The sequence below is a fragment of the Aulonocara sp. 'chitande type north' Nkhata Bay genome, linkage group LG1, assembly GCF_057382095.1.
Source record: "Aulonocara sp. 'chitande type north' Nkhata Bay isolate Kocher_YH1m ecotype deep benthic linkage group LG1, A_spYH_male_GT1.1, whole genome shotgun sequence".
Classification (NCBI taxonomy): domain Eukaryota; kingdom Metazoa; phylum Chordata; class Actinopteri; order Cichliformes; family Cichlidae; genus Aulonocara; species Aulonocara sp. 'chitande type north' Nkhata Bay.
Window position 1 is genome coordinate 31,781,588 of NC_141344.1, and position 21,520 is coordinate 31,803,107.

Sequence of the window (21,520 nt, forward strand, 5' to 3'; positions counted from 1 at the left end):
AAATTAATATAATCAACTTATTTAGATGGCAACATGAAATAATGAGGTGGTAGCAAATTGACATTCCCCCAACCCTCTTTACTCGTACACCAATTCATTTTCATCCCCGTCCTTCGTGGCCTTTTCACGGCATGCAACTGGATGCGGTTCAGGGCGTGTTTCTGCTGCTGGCAGGTGAAGAAGCAGGTTGAACAGGTTCTTCCCTGAATGCCACTCTGTCGGGCCCTCCTCCCTCCCTCCTTCTCTTCCTTCTCTCTCCAAGCCGACTGCTGATTCACTCTCACATGTTGGCAGCTGAGTGAAGAGATTTTGTTGCCTGTGCACCTGTTCTCATCTGATATAGCCTAAGAATAAGGTAAGGATTTACTGAGGGAGGGTTTTATTTATTTATTTATTTATTTATATTTTTGTCTTTCCAATTCACAGCAAACGTGTGAGGCTAAAAGCTGTCGGGAATATGCTTTTCAGGACCATATTTACTGTTATTTTTTTATGAATATTCACAAACCCCCTATCTTCATTCCACTTTTTGTTTTCACAGTGGCATTGTGTTTGATGATATTTGATTTGGTAGCTGTAACATTTACAGTTACACTTAACAATTGGCCGTACCCCGCAGGTTTTGTCACTGCTTCTTATTTTGAAAGTGTAAAAATAGAAGATTCAAAAACTGAAGAGCTTTTGTTTTCAACATGAAAGTAAGAAAACAAGTTGGTTGCTAGGTGCCACAACGTCACAACGAGTGACATACATACTTTAAGACTTTATATAACCTAGGCAGGGGAATAAGTGGTTGCCAGTTTTTACAGTTAAGAGCCTTAGAGCGATGTTTTGTACATTTAAAAACTGGGATGGATGAACTATTGAGATCTTTTAATCCAGAGTACGCACACTTTAAGATAAAAAAAATCAATCAAAATATGGCCTAACCACACAAATGCATTGATAAGCAGAGTCAACAAAGAGAATTTTCTTTTCTTCATACACTGTTGGGTAGGGCTGAGAGTTGGTTAAGAGTTCAACTGCTCTTAACCAGGAGTAGAAACACAGCTTGAAACTTCTGCTGTACGCAGAGGTTGCGTTCCACATGAATGTAAAATAAATTACAGTATATTGAGGGGTGATAATAACTTCAGACAGCTAAAATGTCAGATAATTAAGAAGGATACGCTGTCGCCAGGTGTTTACAGGAATCACATTAGTGTCCCTTTCAGCCTGCGTGAGTGTGTCTGTGTGATGTTGATGAAGGCACGGCTGACTGAGCTGTTGAGATGATAGCTTGCGCTCTGACAGACTGGCATAGTGGGAGCTCTTTTCAACAGATGGCTTCTCTGAGTGCGAAGGGTCAGAAGCAAAATTCTCTCCCCGTTGCCGTGAACTTGCTGCTGCGCGAAGACTAGTTGGCGGGTCAAAATATTCTCTGGGCGCAGCTCGCTGCTGTAATTTCTTTTTTTCTTAATGGTTCAGAGTAGTTGTTGTTCATAGCTATGCACTGTGTCACAGGATCAAAGTGGGCATAGCTGGTTTGAAATTGCACGGCCCACATGTGCCATCCAAAGATGGTGGTAGAGTCTGTGTCTGAACAGGTCAGCTGCACAATGTTTTTCTATGTGTTTTTAAAGCGAGTTGACAATTACCAATAATACTCTGGTCTTTGCATTATAGAGAAACTACTTCCATGCTGATTGTGTGCTCATTTGAACATTGAACAATCAAACAACAAAACACAACAGTGACGCTGCTGAGCTGCTTGTAAAACTGGTCCCACATTAACTGGTTTCCTTTACACGAGCTTCTCAAGATGCCTGCAGCGTAATTAGACTTTTATCCTTCACAGAGTGCTCAGTTGAGAGCTGTTGTCTTAAAATTGATGGTGTACTGTGAAGACGCGAGACGGGAAATGTGGGGAGAAAGAGGAAGGATGAAAAGTTCACACAGTATTCCAAAATCCATCAAGCGACGGGAGAGGCAGGAGGTGCATTAGTGTGTCACTTAAAAGCGCCACTTTGTTATTTTCCACCGCTGCAGTGTTATGAGCTCTAACTTGTTCCCGCCATTCTGCTGCTGGACTGAAACATTTTTTTGTGTGTGTTGCACGATCGGCGAACACGAACGAGCCCGATTGATCCTGCGGCAGGCTGAAAAAGCAAAACACACACGTCCCGCCCATTTGTTTCTCGGAAAACAAAAAAAGACCAGCACGAAAACAAAGTCGTCGGATGATAACAAGCTTGTCGAAAAGCTAACCAGCGATTGAACAATCCCTGGCTGATTGTGAGTTGTCAGTCAAAACAACTGAGCAGTGCTATTTTAAAGCTAACATCAGCAGTTTCAAGGAAATACAAACTGTATTCAAAACATAACGAATATACACGCTTGGGTTTTCCTTTTTGCCAGATTATCAATCCCGATGAGCTAAAAACAAAGTACTTCCTTGATGTTTTTAGCACCTTTGTTGAACATGTCAAAACAGGTAAAACCGGAAATGTGAAATTCCCAGATTTGCAAGTGAAGCCTCTGTTGCTCCAGGCGCCAATGTTACACACTGTACACTGAGCCTCTCGTGCTGATTATAACAAGCATGAATTTAGAACAAAGCAACTGATCAACAAAGTGACTCACAGCAAGAGTGCCCTGTAGGGATTTGCAGTCATTTGTGTACTGGAGTGAAGCCGAGGGGAGAACACATAGCTCACAGGGCACTCGCACAATTCACACTGTCAAAAAGCCACAGATCTCACCAGAGATTGTGTCGGGGCTATGCAGACATCGTAGGGGATGACTGCTTAGAAATTTGCCAACAAGCTCCCGAATGTGTCCGTTGAGCAGCTCTCTGAAAGTCAGGTGGTGGCGTGGAATTCAAGGATTTTTATTATGACTCATGTCAGTGAAGCTGACCTTCACCCCTCAAGCAGGTGTTTTGGTTGCATTTTGGAAAATGCGGGGAAGAAAAAAAATCAGGCTGGAGATGTTTTGTTGTTTTTGAGTCTTCCAGTGTGGCCAGGCGGACTTTGAAGGCTGTGATGAACACACATTTAGCACCTGTGGGTCCTTCCTGATGGTGCTTATACTCAGCAGGTGGTAAACAGACTTTTCAGACGCTCAAAGAAAACAGGGGGGGAAGGAAATAACAGAAAAGCTGTTTTTCATCCTTTAGCTTTTATTTGAATCAAAAATTCATTTTGTGCCCAACCTCCAATCTCCCTATGTTTTGAAGAAAAAAAAAAAAAACACATTAAAGCAACAAAAATAAACAGCCCGTCGGGAACATGTCTGTCAATGTGCAATTTAACAAAACTCTGGTAAAGTACAAGTGTAGAACTGGGAAAACGAGGACTTGTAATTGTTATAATCCACAATATTAATTAAAATTATCACAGGTTAGGAACAATGCAATGTAAATGTCATGCATCTTTTTCTAATTATAAAAATAGCCCATGGTATATTAATGTTAATATCACATCCACACTCTTTTTAGAGGGGCAGGTTTGCTCGGCTATCGTTAGCTTTGATGCCCTTTTGGGAAATTTTACAATGCAAAATGGATAAATGTTGCAGCTGAGTTTTGATCGTGTAAAAAGCAGATTGCAAAGTAACTTTAACTTTAAAAGTCGGGTTTCAATGTTTCTTGACGATGGATATTTATCTGCTGGAGGTGGTCACGGGCACGTGGTGCAATCAGCAGCTTTCAAAGAAGTGAGGAAGATGACCTTAAAGAAGCAACTCGCACGAAGGTGACCTCGATGAATAAATCTGCGACAAAATGAAAATAAAAATTCCAAAAATAGATGAACAAAATGAGTCTTCTAAAAGAAGTTATGCAGCCCTCAAAAAACAACCAAACAACCAAACAACCAAACAAACAACCAAACAAACAACCAAACAACCAACCAAACAAACAACCAACCAAACAAACAACCAACCAACCAAACAAACAACCAACCAACCAAACAAACAAACAAACAAACCACTGAGCTTGGCAGTGACATCACATGATGGAGTGAGCTGAAGTTAGTGTCAGTATTAAGGTATACTCTCAACCAAATGTAGAAATATTGAAGTTGTCTTCATTGTTTTTGGACAACAACAGCAGACTGGGCTTTCCTTAAGACAGCCTGTCAATACAGCTCATCCAATGACATTTCTTATTGACTAATACTTTTTCCAGACACTAACAAATTCTGTTCAGCCTCCTCCTTATTGCCACGGGCAGGTTGTCATATCATATGGTATTTGAGTTACTGAGTAGTTACTAAGGATACTTTCAATTAAGCTGACATAGTTAGTTGTGGCTAACTCCAAAGGCCCTTAACATCCTGTTAAGAATAATCTCTGATTAGCTTTCTTGTACAGACATATATACATACATATGCTACGATCGTTACAGACGATTATTATTATTATTTTATCATTTATGTTTTTAAATTAACAATTTGTATTTAAAGAAGTCAAATAATGCGTATGTTTTTTCATGTGTTTCAGAGTAACAACAAAAGGGAAAATGAGACTTCTGCTCCTTCTCCTGCTTGTCCAAGCATTCCACCTGGCATCACTCCAATATACAACAGACTCTCCAGGGAGAACGATTGATAAGAGTTGGTTGCGTGCACGAGGCAAAATTCCACAAGGAAGTGAGAATGCTACGGTTACTAAAGGAAACGATGAGGGAGCTGATGTTACAGAGTCAAATAATGACTACAGTGGGACAGCATCTGGCTCAATGGTACCATATTCAGGAGAAGAGGAAAACAGTGGAAATGAGAAATGGGAGGATCAGAATGTTACCACCACGACCCTGAGTCCTGAAGTTCAAAACGGTACGATCGAGCTAACCGAGCTGCCGCCGACCACAACCACAGATCCCACAAACACAAGCCAGATCAACATGACGGAAACTGAAGGGGAATTTAATAAAACGCTGACCCTGCGAAACTCCACCAGCTTCCCAGATTACTCTAATCGCACAGATTTAGAGTCACAAACCTCAGTTCCAGAGACCAACACTACAGAAGAGCACACAACAACCAGCACAACAACTCTGACCACAAAAGCGGTGCCAGGGATGAACGCGACAACCACCACATCTTCACCTACAACGGTGTTTCTTCCCGATGTCCCGGAGACTACAACTGCTGCTGCTCCAAACACGCCTGAGAAGGTCAACAAGACTGACAAAAGCGCGGGCTTAGCGGGCAGCTCCGATACAGGTACTGGTGCAGTCTGCGTAACAGAATCTGGTCCACATTTGTGTGTCTGATCCTGAAGGCAAAAGGCAGATGGACAGTCGGAGAATATGCTGTCTGTGTGAAAGTTTTAGAAGATTTTGACTTGACTTAATTAATGCGGGTTGAGGCATCAGAATAAGATCCATGAGGCGGCAAAGGAGGATTTAAAACTACTTAGCGATGACCTCTATATATGCTCGGTGCTCATGAGGAAAATATTATCATGTCATATGTTTAACAAATTGCTTTTTTACATCCCTTTCCTGGGCCATATTTGCCAGCATCTATTTTCCCACTGGAAGAGGACAAATACACCTTTTTTTTAAAAGCAAAGGTTGGATTGGGTTTCAAGTCCTATCGAGGTGGCTGCTATGAGCAAAGGAGTCTATTACAACCACCTTCTCAGCCGAACAATGAAACCCTGTTTTAGGGGGGAAAAAACTTGAAAGAGAAAGCGAGGGACTGAGGTCAGAGATACTTGTGCAAGGGCGTGAGACTGGACTTTGGTGTTGACCACCAGATCAGGAAGATAAGACTGGAAAGGAAATTTATATTTCTTAATCAGTGCTTAAGCTAATAGAAGACCACAGTACAAAAAACAAAACCTTTGCAGAGCTGGTGCAGTGGGGATTAAAATGACACAGCTCGTGGACAGATGGGACAGTAGGACATAACACTAACAGATGATGGCAATAGGCAGCAGGAAAACAGATGTGAAATTGTGGGCAGCACAAAATGATAAAAAAAAAGCTCCATAGTTATCATGACAGGAACAGCATGTGCACAGAAACTGTAGAAAAGCACAGAGTACAGATAAACAGTCTATATGTAAGATCCCACAAGGCACCTTAGCTTTCTCTGACACTAACTGACATTTAGCTAATCACCTCACTTACTCAGCTACAATCCATACAGACCTGTTAGTAACTCTGTGTGGGAAATGCCTGTGGGAATTACCTAATAATGGGGTGGATGACATGGGTAGCTTTTAAGGATATCCTAGAAAAATACTGAGCTTTTTCAAGGTTTCCAGATTCATCCTAAAGAGAACACGACGTGTATCTGTGCCAAATTTCAGAGCAGTCCAGTTCGTAGTCGTTGATCTACGATACCGTCCATTCAGTAAAACTGTGAACAACTCTCTACACAATTTTAGACTAACTTTATTTGCCTGTGTTTGTACATTTTTGTCATCATGAGATGAAAATTTAAGAAAAAACTGATAACTTGCAGTTCAATTTGTTTGCCAACCTTAAAAGGTTGCGAGCTAACTTAAAAATAATTTCCCAGCAGGAGCAACAATTGCTAAAATCTTTATTTCCACCTACGTTTCATTATGTTTACTTTAAAGTAAAAAAAAAACAAAAAAACTTGCTGCTAAAGATGACAAGAATAGAAAAACACTTAATGAAACAAGTCTTGTGGTTCAGCCTGCCTTGGATTACGGGTAAATTGATCCTAGCAAGTCTGTCAATTGAGCCGTTTCTAGATTAACAAAGTCACTGAATTATTTATGTGTGAGCCCTGACAAAATACCACTCGAGTATTTCTCTGTCAAAGGATGTTGAAGACGACTCTATCACTTTCAAAAACAATTATTTTCCACTGCTGTTGCCTTGGACACATACATTAAAATAGAAGAGCAGCAAACATTTATGTCATATACAAATAAAACCCAATTTTTTTTGAAAAAACAACAACAACAAAAAGTCAATAGGCTAGTTATTGTTTCACAGTTTCCATTTAAACAGTTGTTATATATAATTTAATGACAACTTGAATGCTATTCATGAAGTATTCAGCCAAATTTCACCACATTTAGATTACGATCACAACCTGCTGCCTTAAAATATTCAAATGTATTCCAGAAATGATCATGAATTTGGCATGTTAATTGCATTAATTATCACAGCATAAATTATACAATTCTGAATAATTGTGATGTATCACCATGCAATGCGTTACGGCTCTGAACGCAATTTGAAAAACACATTTTAGCCATAATTAGTCGACAATTATCCCTCAAAGATGCCAAACGATGTAAATAATTTCTTGTTGACAAATTATCTGTGACTCTCTCCCACCCCCACAACCCTTCACTCCTCAGACGAAGGTTTCGCAACAGATCCCCAGATCAGTAAACGACACAACGCCTGGGGAGCAGTGCTGGGAACAGCCGTGGCTGTGACATTTGTGGGACTGGTGGCCTTCGTAATCCTGAAGAAGAAACAACAGAAGGCCTTCTCTCACAGGAAGCTGGTTGAGGAGTATCCTTCCGAGCCAGGTATGTGTGTTCCTTCGCGCTATAAAGTAACAGATCATTCGCTTTAATCAGGGTTGCCGACTTGATAGCTATCGAAAGACTCTCATATTTAATAAAACGTCTGGCAGCAGACTATTAAATTATGCCGAGAAATGTAGTGCTGAGATAAAACTGTGCTAAATATGCCTTTGTCAGTGCTTCATAATGAGCCACTATAACTCACTTATCCCCTCGTATTTAAGGTAACTGGCTGCTGGATAGTGCCGCAGTCCCCTTTACAAAAAGAAAAAAAAGTTGGCTGTTTAACATAGTGACAAAAGAGAGAGGTGCTGCTCTCTCTTACTCTCTCTCCCTTTCACTCACACACACACACACACACACACACACACACACACACACACAAGTGCATAACTAATCCTGTTTTAATAAGGCAACCCTCCCATAATAAGGTAACCTCACCATGCAAAATAGGATCATGTACTATGATAGTTTCTAATCTGTTGCTTTCCTGCCATGAACTTAGAGGGAAACAGCACTTTGTTGTCACAGTTCCCCTACACGCCCTCGTACATAACCTTCCTTCATCTCCAGTTAAATTCATTAAAGTGCACACAGATATGCACGTGGGACTCATGACTACACGGGCGATTAGCTGGCAAAGTGCATCTAGTGAAGGCCGGCTTGAAAATGTACCTGCACTTTCCAGATGAGTCACATTCCATCTTAAGCCATACACCCACGACAATGTAAGAGAAACAGGGTGGCAACTGAAAAACATATACTCTTGACAACACCCAACATTGTTAAAAGAAACTCCTCTGGTAACAAAGGCAGAGTTACAAAATGGAAAGGAAGAAAACCTCTTTGGTAATGCAGTCGCTCAGTATTGCGCAGTATAACTCGAAGAGTGTAGAGCACTTGATAAACTGCTTGGCAGTTCACCAGTAAAGTGACGTGATATGACTGCCTACTTGCAGCCCATGTATGTAAATTATGCGCTTAATGCAAACAAGCCCACAAGCTTCATGTGCAGAAATGAATGATTAAAAGAGCTCGCGAGAGGCAAGAGGTAGCCAGACACTGTGGGTCTGTGTGGTTGTTCCTCTATGGCTGTTATCATCCAATAACCTTGCTAGTACTGCTACCCCTCGCTGGAAGCGAGGGGCAAGAGTTGTTTTCTGCATGTAGTGTTTGTATCTGTGTGTGGTAAACTGTCATCAGTTGTACATGTGAGCCAGAGAGTCTCAGGCTGAAGAAGCGTTTTTGAACTTGCAAACACAGTGTTTTTCTTCCCCGGGATTTATTTCAGTGATAGAAACATCAAGTGCTCAACTGATCTCAGTGTTGTCATTGATGTCAGTGACATTGCCTCATACAGGTATCAAATATCGGAATGTTTTTAATAACAACAAGCGTCTGTTTTATGACACAGCAGATTTAAAATAGCAAGCTAATGGTTAAAAGAGCTAACTATAACTGAACAAAAGCTAGGGGACATTTTTAATACCGAAGTAGTCTTACCTACAAAAACGTGGATAATTTATGTGTTAACACATTGCCACAATCTACCCAGGAGTGGACAGACCAGCAAACTCATCTCAAGGTCAGACCATTTAATCCCCAGCAAAAGCAAAATTGCAACAACCCGTCCACCAAAAAACAAAAGTTGACCATTATATGTGTTATTGATGAAAGGGTTTTCAAGTCAGTCTGACAGGTCTGTGGGGGTACATGAGATTAAAAAAAAATGGAACTGGTGACTTTTAGAATCGCTTACACAACACAAGTTGAGTAAGCGGTATAGCCCCAAGTGTCACTTTAGCCCTGGCCTTTACAATCGCTCCTTCTCTTCTTAGACTCTTCGTTTGCACAAGCAAAGCAACTCCAGAAAACAACACAAGTAATATAAACCCAACATAAGATTGTTTAGGATTTATTACCTGTCCTTCTTGCTACACTGAGTATATTTTCACAGCAGATCCTTAAGGGCTTGCGACATTATCTCTGTGATGCAGTTATTTTCAGGTTAAGTGTAATTTATGTCTTAGGTGTGTCCACTTACCTTCGATCTATCTTATTTATTAATCGGAGTTAGGTGTAGTGATTTCCTATAGGTGCAGAGGAAAACAATTATTCAGCAGGGACAATAGCAGCACATTCAGGAAAAGAGCTTTGTGTTATTGATTTTTGTTAAGGTTATTTCAAAATGGAGCCTCAAGAAGAGAGCTCTTGCTCTTTGCTTTTAGGGTATGTTTTTGCTGTCAAAGCCACTGTGTAATGGTAGTGTGTTAATAAATCAGTAGACTGCTCCTTTTTGTGTACTTGGTTACCTTATGCTGGAAATAAAAGCATTACAACAGAAAACCTAGGAGTCAAAGACATAGGATTGGACCACTGACAGCGGTCTACTCTTTAATCTTCCACCTCAACAAGTTAATTAGAGTACTTTTCTTTTTGCAAAAGACAAGGTGTATGCTATAAATATTTAATATTGTCTACTTTCCAGTTCTCAGATTAGACAGCAGTGAGCCTATGGACTTGAAGTTTGGTGCCTACTACAACCCAGGAGTACAAGGGGACACCATCCAAATGTCCAACCTTCCAGGACGCCGTTGAAACTACAAAGTCATGAACTCCCTTTCAAAAAATGTTTGCCAGCTATGATTATTGGCATTCAGTAGACAGCTTACTGTCTAATGTGTGGATTTTTGTAAATAAGATGGTCTGAGAGTGGCATTTGTGGATGGGAATTACAAAGTGAATTATGTAGGTCTCTTGTCAGCCACAGATGATACTTATGTCAGATTATGTATTACGTTAATCAGATTTGCTGTATTTAACTAGGAATCACTGAAGGCAATCCATCTGAGTACACCGAGAAAGCCAAAATGAGCTGTTAGCCATTTATGTGTGTTGCCAAAGGGAATCAAAGACAGTCTTTCCTAATGAAGAATTTGCTTTGCAGTCAGTGAACAATGTCAAAATCAAAAGTTTTTGCCCTACTTTTAAACATATTTGTGTGAATGGCACCAACAGAATTCAGTTAATGACCAGCAAAACAGAAACATTAGCATAAAAGCACATCAAAGCACAACGAGGTTCCAGCTGATGCAAAATGTTTGAAAAAAAAATAGCACTGATGTCCTGCCGTCTAAATAGCAGACGACACAGCTGGCCTATCGAGGCCTTTGCAACAAAATTCAGAAGCCGTGGTGAACAATAACATTATCCATATCACCAATCACATGCTGTTACAGCATAAGGTAGGCAATAAGCAGTTAAATTCAAACTGTGCTTTTCAGATATTCCACAACTGGCAGTCAGAGTCAGAGAATTGAAGCGTCAAAGCCAAAGACTTCAGTTTGTTTTCTACACACTAGTGACTGAGAGGGAGGGAGGCTGGGTGCTGCGTTGTTATTCATAGGCTGAGATTTTGGTATTCTGGAAGGGAGCTGTGTATTTGGTCTACGCACTACTCAGAAGCAACAACTATATCAACATAATATACCGTTTAAATCTTCTGACCTCCAGGTGTCCAAACACAGATTTGACTTTCTCGTAGTGACTGTGTGCACATCGGTACATACTGTTTACCTGCAGCATAACCACAGCAAATTTAGAAAAAAGGCTAGCGTCATTATTATTATTATTTTTATTCTTCTATAATTTTGCTTCAGAAAAAAGCATCTCTTATTTAACTGCTCCACTGTGGCTGGACAATAGGTAGCTATTAACTCCATTCTGTATGTATTGAATGCAACTGTACAAGAAAATCTAACAATATTGCTTATTTCTACACTGGTTCTGTTAACACACATGCTTTTTTAAAGAAAATAAATCCAGATATATACATATCTTTCAGCTCACTCAGTCCTTTCACTCATCATTACCTGAGTGACACCAACACTCAATCAATATGCTTCCTTTCTATGATTGATATGTACCTCAGCTTTGCCCTAATAGTGAATAGACAACTGTCACACACACACACACACACACACACACACACACACACACACACACACACACACACACACACACACACACACACACACACACACACACACACACACGTAAATATATACATATATACTGTGGTTAGTTCAGCAGACATGTTGGGTCTGCTTCCTTCCTCTCTAATTTTACACATCAATCAGTGCATGAAGCATTTTTCCTGAGTCAGAGAAGCGAGTTTAGCATTGCAGTATTAAACAAGGCAATGCAGTTGGATTATTGGAGAATTCTACATGGGTTGTGATTGCTTGTAAATTATACGTAACTGGATGATGCTTTACTAAATAAACAGCCTTCCCAAAACTGTCTCTGTTTCATGAGTTTGCATAATTGCCTTCAAATGTGTGTAAAAGACATACAAATTGTGTTTGCTTTCATTATAAAACAAGTCATTCCATGCACGCACAGACATAAGAGTCAGTATTAAGAATGTTGGACAACAAGGGCATCCTTCTTTCATCACAAAACTTGCTCGGTCTCTTTTAATTAATAGCAACAGTTTAGGATGTGATTGTTTGGCAGGGTGCTCAAATCAATTAACTGAGGCTAAGTCCTTGATAAAGAATGTGTACACATTTCTTTGGGTGGTATAGACAGGTTAATTTTACTTCCAGCTGAGCCAAATTAATTCAAATGAAATGAAATGATTGCTATCTAAATTGAGGCCATTTTTTTTTAGTGGCTAAACTGAATTTTTTTTTTTCCAAGTTAACTTGCAGGAAATGAGTTTAACCTACAAACCAGGCCTGTTGTAATAACTCAAATCAGTGCCTTCTTATCAGATGAGCCTTCTACAACAGGTTAATCGCCAGTGGTGAATTACGCTAAAGTCCTGTTATTGTTATTTAGCACAGTCATTGACCACAGGGTTGGAAAGACAAAATCAGAGCAGATGTGTCAGGACCAAATACAAATATTTACATACTTCCAAGGTGAAAATATGTGTTCACTCCTTCTGTATTTCACAAAGACATCATATTTATTTCTAGTGGTAAATGGTTAATGGACCGCATTCAAGGACATGTGAGGTGCTTGTCTTCTATCAGGAGCAATTTGCAGTTCAGCATCTTGTCCAAGAGCACTTCAGTGTTGACAGGAGGCGTAGGGTGATTGAACTACCCTCTGATTAGTGAACAATACACTCTACCACTTGAGGTCTTGATCTGGGACTTTTCAGTATTTAATTAATTTCACTTCTGAATTGGACACTCAGCTTTGCATCCTTGAAAAACCCTTAGCTAGCCAGGCCCCTGTTGCCGGTGCAGCCGAAGGCAGTGTAGTGGTGCACTAGACCAGCGGTCCCCAACCCCCGGGCCTCGGACCGGTACCGGTCCGTGAGTTGTTTGGGGAGAGTTGAGGCTCAGGTGTGAAATGTATGGTTTTCAGGGTTTTTATCGGTTTTCAGCATTATTTTGTTATCGTTTTGATCGTTTACTCGGTTTTCCTGGGTCTTTTCACGTGCGTTATGAATAAATTTTTTTTTTTCGGTACCGGTACTAGTTTTATTTTGTTGTATTTATCCGTGACACATTAAAGGCCGGTCCGTGAAAATATTGTCGGGAATAAACCGGTCCGTGGCGCAAAAAAGGTTGGAGACCGCTGCACTAGACTGTCTTGAGAAGCCGGGAAAACAGGATGGCTGGGTGACCGTGAGGAGGAAGCATAGTCCTAAACAGAAGCCCCTGGTACACCACCAACCTGTTCATGTGTCTAACCACTTTTCCCCACTCAGCGACACACCTGCTGGGGATCACACTCTGGGAATTGGTGATTCTGTTCTGAGACGTGAAGCTAGAGACACCAGCAACCATCAATTGTCTTCCAGGGACCAGAGCAGGTGACACTGAGGGAAATTTAAAACTGCTGGCTAAGGGTAAACGTAAACTGAGTAAAATTATAATTCATGTCGGCAGTAATGACACCCAGCTACTTCAATCAGAGGTCACTAAAATAAATATTGAATCGGCGTGCAACTTTGCCAAAACAGTGTCGTTTTACCGTATTTTCACGACCATAAGGCGCACTGTACTAAAAGGCGCAGTCTCAGTTATGTGTGCCATTACTGTATTTAACACACACATAAGGCGCACTGGATTATAGGGCGCATACAAGTACCATATGCGTATTTAAAAATAAAGCGGGAGCAAACCTAAGTTCGGTACCTTACTCACATTTCTATTACCGGTAATCGTCATCATCAACAACACACAAGCATACAAGTGTGCGTATTTAAAAATAAAGCAGGAGCAAAACAAAGTTTGGTACTCACATTTTTATCATCAATCAAACCCATCGAAGTCCTCATCCTCTGTGTCTGAATTGAACAGCTGCGCTAAATCTCCATCAAACATGCCAGGTTCACTTTCTTCACTGTCAGAGTCACTTTCCGTGCCGTGCGGCTCCTCGGAAATGATGCCGGCTTTTGCGAAAGTTCGAACAACAGTGCCAGCAGACATGTTAGCCCAAGCATCTACAATCCATTGGCAAATTGTGGCGTAACTCGCCCGGCGCTGCCTTCCACTCTTGGTGAAACTGTGGTCTCCATCGGTCATCCATCGCTCCCAGGCCGCTCGCAGCCTTACTTTGAACGGGCGGTTCACACCGATGTCCAGCGGTTGGAGTTCCTTTGTCAGGCCTCCCGGAATGACAGCAAGCTCACAGTTCATTTGTTTCACTAGTTTTTTCACATCGGCTGTGAGATGGGCACGCATAGAGTCACAGATTAAGAGCGATGGTGATGCGTGGAAAAAACCACCTGGTCTCCTTACATACACCTCCCTCAGCCACTCTTTCATCATTTCCTCATCCATCCAGCCCTTTTCATTTGCCTTAATGATGATTCCTGCTGGAAACTTCTCTTTAGGCAAAATCTTTCGCTTAAAAATCACCATAGGCGGCAGTTTCTGTCCATTAGCATGGCAGCCAAGCACAACAGTAAAAGAAGACTTTTCATACCCCGTTGTGCGTATCGCTACCGTGCTGGTCCCCTTCTTCTCCACAGTGTGACTCACCGGGATGTCAAAAGTGAGCGGGACCTCGTCCATGTTTGTGATGTGGCTGGGCTGGATGTTTTTGTCGCCGATGTGTTTGCTGCAGTAGGAGCGGAAGATGGCCAGCTTTTCCTTATAATCCGCTGGAAGTTGCTGCGCTACCGTAGTCCTGGTCCGGATGGAAAAATGGCACCATTTCATAAAATGAAAGCACCAAGACGGACCTCCTTGGAAATGTTCAATGTTTATCTCTTCAGCTAGTAAAACTGCTTTTAGCCGAATGGTGACCGTCGAAATGCTTCTCCCGCTCGTTCTTTGCTCGATGATCCACCGCTCGAGTCTTTCCTCCAACTCGGGCCACCTCGCCTTATGTCCGCGGAAACTCAGCTGCGTTTTCTTGACCTGCCGGAGCTTGTTTTCTAGCTTCCTCCATTCGCGAACCATCGATTCGTTAATCTTAAATTCTCTCGCCGCTGCTCGATTTCCATGTTCCTCCGCATAGCTGATGGCCTTCAGTTTAAACTGTGCTTCATAAGCGTGTCTCTTTGCCATTTTCAGGGTTGTTAAAACAACGATGTTCCACATAATGCACATACCTGTCCTTTTAGACAGGTATGTGCGATTGTCCGGTATATACGATCAACGCCCACACTTCACCCTTTAGCGTTCTCATGGTGTTCTCTACTACGTCCTCCTTACAACACACAGGGCGCACTGCGCTATAGGGCGCGTACTTTTTGAAGAAAATCTAAGACTTTTAAGTGCGCCTTATGGTCGTGAAAATACGGTATATGTAGTTTTCTTTGGTCCCCTCCCCAATCAGACCAGGAGTTCAGCTCAGATAAAATAATTATTGTGGGTGATTTTAACATCCATGTAGATGCTAAAGATAAGATAAGATAAGATAACCTTTATTAGTCCCACACGTGGGAAATTTGTTTTGTCACAGCAGGAAGTGGACAGTGCAAAAGTTATGACGCAAAAATTAGAATACAATAAGAATAAATACAGTACACAGCTGTACAGAATAGAATAAAATAATATACTATATACAGTAGAATAAAATAGAATAAAAATATACAATAAGATAAAAATAGAATACGAATGCTATATACAACTGAGTAAAGATACAACGATGCCAGAAAAGATTATTGCACTTAGTGTTATTGCACATGTGTGGATGTGTGTGTTTGTTCAGTTAAAGTCTTTGTTGTGGAGTCTGACAGCAGTGGGGAGGAAAGACCTGCGAAATCTCTCCGTCCCACACCGTGGGTGCCGCAGTCTCCCACTGAAGGAGCTGCTCAGTGCTGTCACAGTCTGCTGCATGGGGTGGGAGACGTTGTCCAACAGGGATGACAGCTTAGCCGCCATTCTCCTGTCACTCACCACCTCCACTGGGTCCAGAGGGCATCCTAGAACAGAGCTGGCCCTTCGGATCACCCTGTTCAGTCTCTTCCTGTCCCCAGCAGAGATGCTGCCGCCCCAGCAGACCACACCATAAAAGATAGCAGAAGCCACCACAGAGTCATAGAAGGTCTTCAGGAGTGGGCCCTCCACCCCAAACGACCTGAGTCTCCGCAGCAGGTACAGCCTGCTCTGCCCTTTCCTGTAGAGGGCGTCTGAGTTATGAGTCCAGTCCAGTCTGTTGTTCAGATGAACACCAAGGTACCTGTAGCTGTCCACAGCCTCAATGTCCATACCCTGGATGTTCAGTGGTTGCAGTGGAGAATGCTTGTGCCTGCGGAAGTGGACTACCTCACCGACCGACCACAGTATGTGAGGACTCAGGGCTGTGTGTCGGACAGGGTCGTCTGCAGTACGGGGGCCCCACAGGGAACGGTTCTGGCTCCGCTCCTCTTCACCATCTACACTGCAGACTTCTCCCACAATTCCACCCAGTGCTTCCTGCAGAAGTTCTCTGATGACTCTGCAATAGTCGGCCTCATCACTGATGGGGACGACAAGGAGTACAGAGGACTGACTCAAGACTTTGTGGACTGACTTTGTGGACATATGTTGAAGATCTTGATCTTCAACATATGGAATAGAAACTGAACATCCAACAATGTTTCCTGAAAGTCCTCTCTTGTCTGATCATTTCCTAATAACATTTAAATTTACAATAATTAATTAATTAATAACCCACATAGCAAAATTGGTGTGGCCCCGATCAGGCCCACACAATGTGTTTACACATGGCCCACATACCGCAAAGAATGACGGCCCTTTGGTGGCCCAGATCTGGTTTGCCAGTGGTGTCCCACACATGGGCCAGCACATGGGCCAGCACAAGGCCAGTTGAAGACACACTGGTGGTCCTCTGCTGGCCCATGTGTGGATTACCTCTGGCCAACCTGATCTGGGCCACCATTCACCTAATCACACACTTTCTCTATACCGAGTGCTTCCTAACTACATTCATACACAGACTTTCAGACTGGAGGAGCCAGGAATCGAACTACTAAACTTCCGATCAGTAGGTGACCTGCTCTACTGCCTGAGCTACAGCCACCCACTGGCAAAGATGAGTAAACTGTCAATAGGTTTTGGATAAAGTGTACACTCACAAACCTGTCAAACCTGCATTTGAAACGTTGGCTACCATAGCAGTATAGTATTGCAACATGGCATTTGGGTCTTCTAAGTAAAATAGGAAAATAGGAAGATAAATAGTGCCATCATTGCCAGACCTGGTACACATCTGGTTGACAGACACCCTGCCATGACTCCGATCAGTCAGAAATGCCAGCTTGATCCCGGAGCCAGGGAAGACCTGTTTTCTGTGTACACCAAACCACAATCGGGCCAGATATGGCATGCCATGACATAAACAGTGGTGTCATTGCCAGACCTGGCGCACATCTGGATGACATAAGTCTTATCATGCCAGAAGTCAACCAGCAGTGCAGGCTTGATACCAGATCTGGGCCAGCCCTGCTTGCTATGTGGGAATGGTCTAAAATTTGAAAGAACCGGTTCGTCAAGGTTACTTTTTTTGAGAAGTGGATGGACAATAGCATGTTTAACATCAAGTGGAACACTTCCAGCTAAGAAGGAGGTCTTATTGATAGTTAAAACATAAGGGCCAATGGTCTCAAAGACTTCTTTAAAAAGATGAGAAGCGATAATGTCAAGATGACACATAGAAGGCTTAAGACGGGAGACAACTTCAATACTCATAATCATCTCACAGATGTAACATTATCTAGAGCTACTTTCAGTACCATTGATATTCATTTAGAGTCTTTTTTTCCAACCGATCTTTCTGCGATAACTTCAGTAATTGCTTCCTCCAAATCATCAACGTGTCTTTTGGACTCAGTTCCTACAAGACTGCTCAAAGAAGTCCTACCATTAATTAGTGCTTCAATCTTAAATATGATGAACCTATCTCTAATAATTGACTATGCACAACAGGCTTTCAAGCCGGCAGTAGTTAAACCTTTACTTAAAAAGCCATCTCTAGACCCAGCACTCTTAGCTAATTATAGGCCAATCTCCAACCTTCCTTTCATATCAAAAATTCTTGAAGCAGTAGTTTTAAAACAGCTAACAGATCATCTGCAGAGGAATGGCTTATTTGAAGCGTTTCAGTCAGGTTTCAGAGCTCATCACAGCACAGAAACAGCTTTAGTGAAGGTTACAAATGATCTTCTTATGGCCTCTGACAGTGGACTCATCTCTGTGCTTATCCTGCAACCTAACCAGTTTTAGGTTAGTGCAGCGTTCAATACTGTTGACCATAATATCCCATTAGAGCGATTAGAGCATTCTGTAGGTGTTACAGGTACTGCACTGCAGTGGTTTGTATCATATCTATCTAATAGACTCTAGTTTGTTTGTGTAAATGGAGAGTACTCTTCACACACTAAGTTTAATTATGGTGTTCCACAGGGTTCAGTGCTAGGACCAATTCTGTTTACATCATACACGCTTCCCTTAGGCAGTATCACCAGAAAGCATAGCATACATTTTCACTGCTATGCTGATGACACCCAACTCTATCTATCCATGAAGCCAGATAACACACACCAATTAGTTAAACTGCAGGAATGTCTTAAAGACATAAACCTGGATGGCCTCTAATTTTCTGCTTCTTAATTCAGATAAAACTGAGGTTATTGCACACAGTTTTCAGGCCCCTCTTCTATGGAACCAGCTTCCAGTTTGGATTCGGGAGACAGACACTATCTCTACTTTTAAGATTAGGCTTAAACCTTTCCTTTTTGCTAAAGCATATAGTTAGGGCTGGTGACCCTGAATCCTCCCTTAGTTATGCTGCAATAGGCATAGGCTGCTGGGGGATTGCCATGATGCATTCTTCTTTCATCACCTTTCTCACTCACTATGTGTTAATAGACCTCTCTGCATTGAATCATACTTGTTATTAATCTCTGACTCTCTTCCACAGCATGTCTTTATCCTGTCTTCCCTTTATCACCCCAACTGGTCACAGCAGATGGCCGCCCCTCCCCGAGCCTGGTTCTGCCAGAGGTCTCTTCCTGTTAAAAGGGAGTTTTTGCTTCCCACTGTCACCAAAGTGCTTGCTCAAAAGGGTTTATATAATTGTTGGGTTTTCTTCTGTATGTATTATTGTAGGGTCTACCTTAGAATATAAGCACCTTGAGGTGATTTATGTTGTGATTTGGCACTGTATAAATAAAATTGAATTGAAATCCTGTACTGAAGTACAGTTTTGATGTACCTTTACCAAGTATTTCTATGTTCTAATACTTCTACAGTATTTTACAAGAGATATTACTGTACTTATTTCATGACCTTACTTTTAAATAATTATTTCATATACTAGGCTACATTATTCATTACACCTGTAGGAGCAGCTCGGCCAGGGATACCCATGCCATGAAGCTCCTGGCATACAGATGTGGTGCTGATGTTGCAATGCTGGAGGAGGTTTGCAGTTACTGAGTCATCAGAACATTGGCCACTTTCAAGTATCTCACATGAAACCACTTCCTGTGGTTCCTAAATGCCTCCACTTTACAATATCACCACTGACAGCTCATTGTAGAATGTCTTTGAGGGAAGAGATTTTTGAGTTCTTTACAGCAAACAAATGTTTGTAAAGGCAGACTGCATGACTAGGAGCGTGGCACTTGTGGCAATGGGACCGAAAACACCCGAATTCAAAGATTAAGAGACTGTGTGGCCTATCACTTTTGCTTATATAGTGTACATTCCAACATTGGCACAGGCGGATGAAACCTCTGTTCCTGAAGCCAGGAAAACAAACAAGCTCTGAAGTCATTCAGTGTGGCTTTGATCCACAGAAGTGAGAATACAAAATAGATTATCTGAAGTTAGCATAATCATATTCTATCTTCTCCTGTTTCTTGGATTTATCCTGTTACACTGCTTTTCTGCTGACACTGAAAAGTCTGCCTCTCATAAAAAGTCATGTTTCTGAGGTGAACCCTGTTAATTATTTACACTAACCCCAATGAAGGATCAGTCCAAACGGTGGCTTAGGCACTTCTATATGTACTCTATGTTGTGATTCAAATGATGGGGTAACATAAAGAGTACCCAGACTAACTGCTGTTGCCCCAAGTTTTGGTCACACTGATCATATAGCAAACAAATGGACAGGCATGTTGGGTGCAAAGCTGCGTAAGTCCGAGAAACAATACCCAACAATGTGTTTAAGTAATATTAATATACATTTAAAATTGTGTTGAGAAACAAGTGTAATATTTGTAAGCCTAAGTAAGTCTAACTACCTCCCACTCTTAGGTGAAAAGACTTGAAATAGTGATGTTTGATATTTTTTAAACATTCACCGCTGAAATTTAAACACTGAGGGGACAGATGAGCTAAGGCTTGTATATTCTGATAGCTTGAGATGCAAGATGCTTTTGAAAAGATGGATCAGAAAATTACGGAAATATCTGGCTCTATAATTCAGTGGCCTTTTCAAAACCTACCCGCTTTGCGAGAGAAGCATAAACATGTTCCAAAAGGACTTGTTGTACCATCCTTGCAACTTTACATGCACCACTTCAGTAAGTTGCTGCCAATGTGAAATTACTCACTTCCAGCAGTGACATTGGTTTCACCACTATTCAGGAAGTGTGTTATTTACTTTGAAAAGTGAGTCAGTTTACTGTTTATGCTTACATAAACAGTAAACTGACTCACTTTTCATGTCCTCACAGAAAAGGTAAGCAGGATCTGAATTTTAGTTTTACTTTTATGTCATATATGCAAGAAACTATTACAGGTTTATTATTTCTTTCTTTATAATAAGCCACACAGATCCGTGTGTACCACACATGATGGTGAAGGCATGCCATTATTTGGAGCATCAGCATATCCAAACAGATTTCGTATTCCCAGTTTTATTTAGTAGCTCGAAAGAATGGCAGGGAGAGGTGGCATATGGAGACTGATGTGCAGCTGTTGTTTCCGTCTGAGTTGCCAAACTTGCCTCATGAATCCTCAGAGACAAATCCTGGAGAAAGAAGGAACAGCTGAAACTGTAGTCTGACAAAATATTCAAACACCTGAAGCTACAGTACCTGCCACTCTCAGGATATAGTGTTATCTTCATTTGGAAGATTTGAGAGCAAGATTAAAAAAAATGAATTCATTCTTAGCCCTTGAAATACTTTCATTGAAATAAACAAATGTGTGCTTCCAGCTTCAGTTTTGTTCTTTGCACTTATAATCATGTTGCACTACTTCATTTATTAATTGATAATTTATCCTTTTCTTCCTATATGTTTTACCACTACATGCTATGAGCATTAATATGTCCATGTCACAAAAACAAAACAAAAAGTAAACTGGGAGGGGTGAAAATGCCTTTACCCCATAAGGTTGACAATATGAAATAAAGGGTGTATCAAAAATAATCCTCCGATTTCAAAGTGCTTTAATTCTGTACCCATTCGCCAGTAACAATCCAAACAAGAGAGGGAGCAGATTTGTGACTTTCATGTGGTCCCTGGTTGGTAGCATAACAACTTCAGTGACTCCAGACATGCTTGCAAAACTATAGGACATTT

General features: G+C 41.4%; 1 protein-coding gene across 1 annotated transcript; it reads left to right on the forward strand.

Moving 5' to 3' along the window:
- Positions 1 to 274: 274 nt before the first annotated feature.
- Positions 275 to 11,796, forward strand: LOC147339375 (uncharacterized). Its single transcript, XM_086294072.1, has 4 exons — positions 275 to 355; positions 4,483 to 5,207; positions 7,333 to 7,509; positions 9,995 to 11,796. The coding sequence occupies exons 2-4, from the start codon at positions 4,502 to 4,504 to the stop codon at positions 10,102 to 10,104; spliced, it is 993 nt and encodes a 330-aa protein (XP_086150198.1). The 5' UTR covers positions 275 to 355; positions 4,483 to 4,501; the 3' UTR covers positions 10,105 to 11,796.
- The last annotated feature ends 9,724 nt before the right edge of the window (positions 11,797 to 21,520 follow it).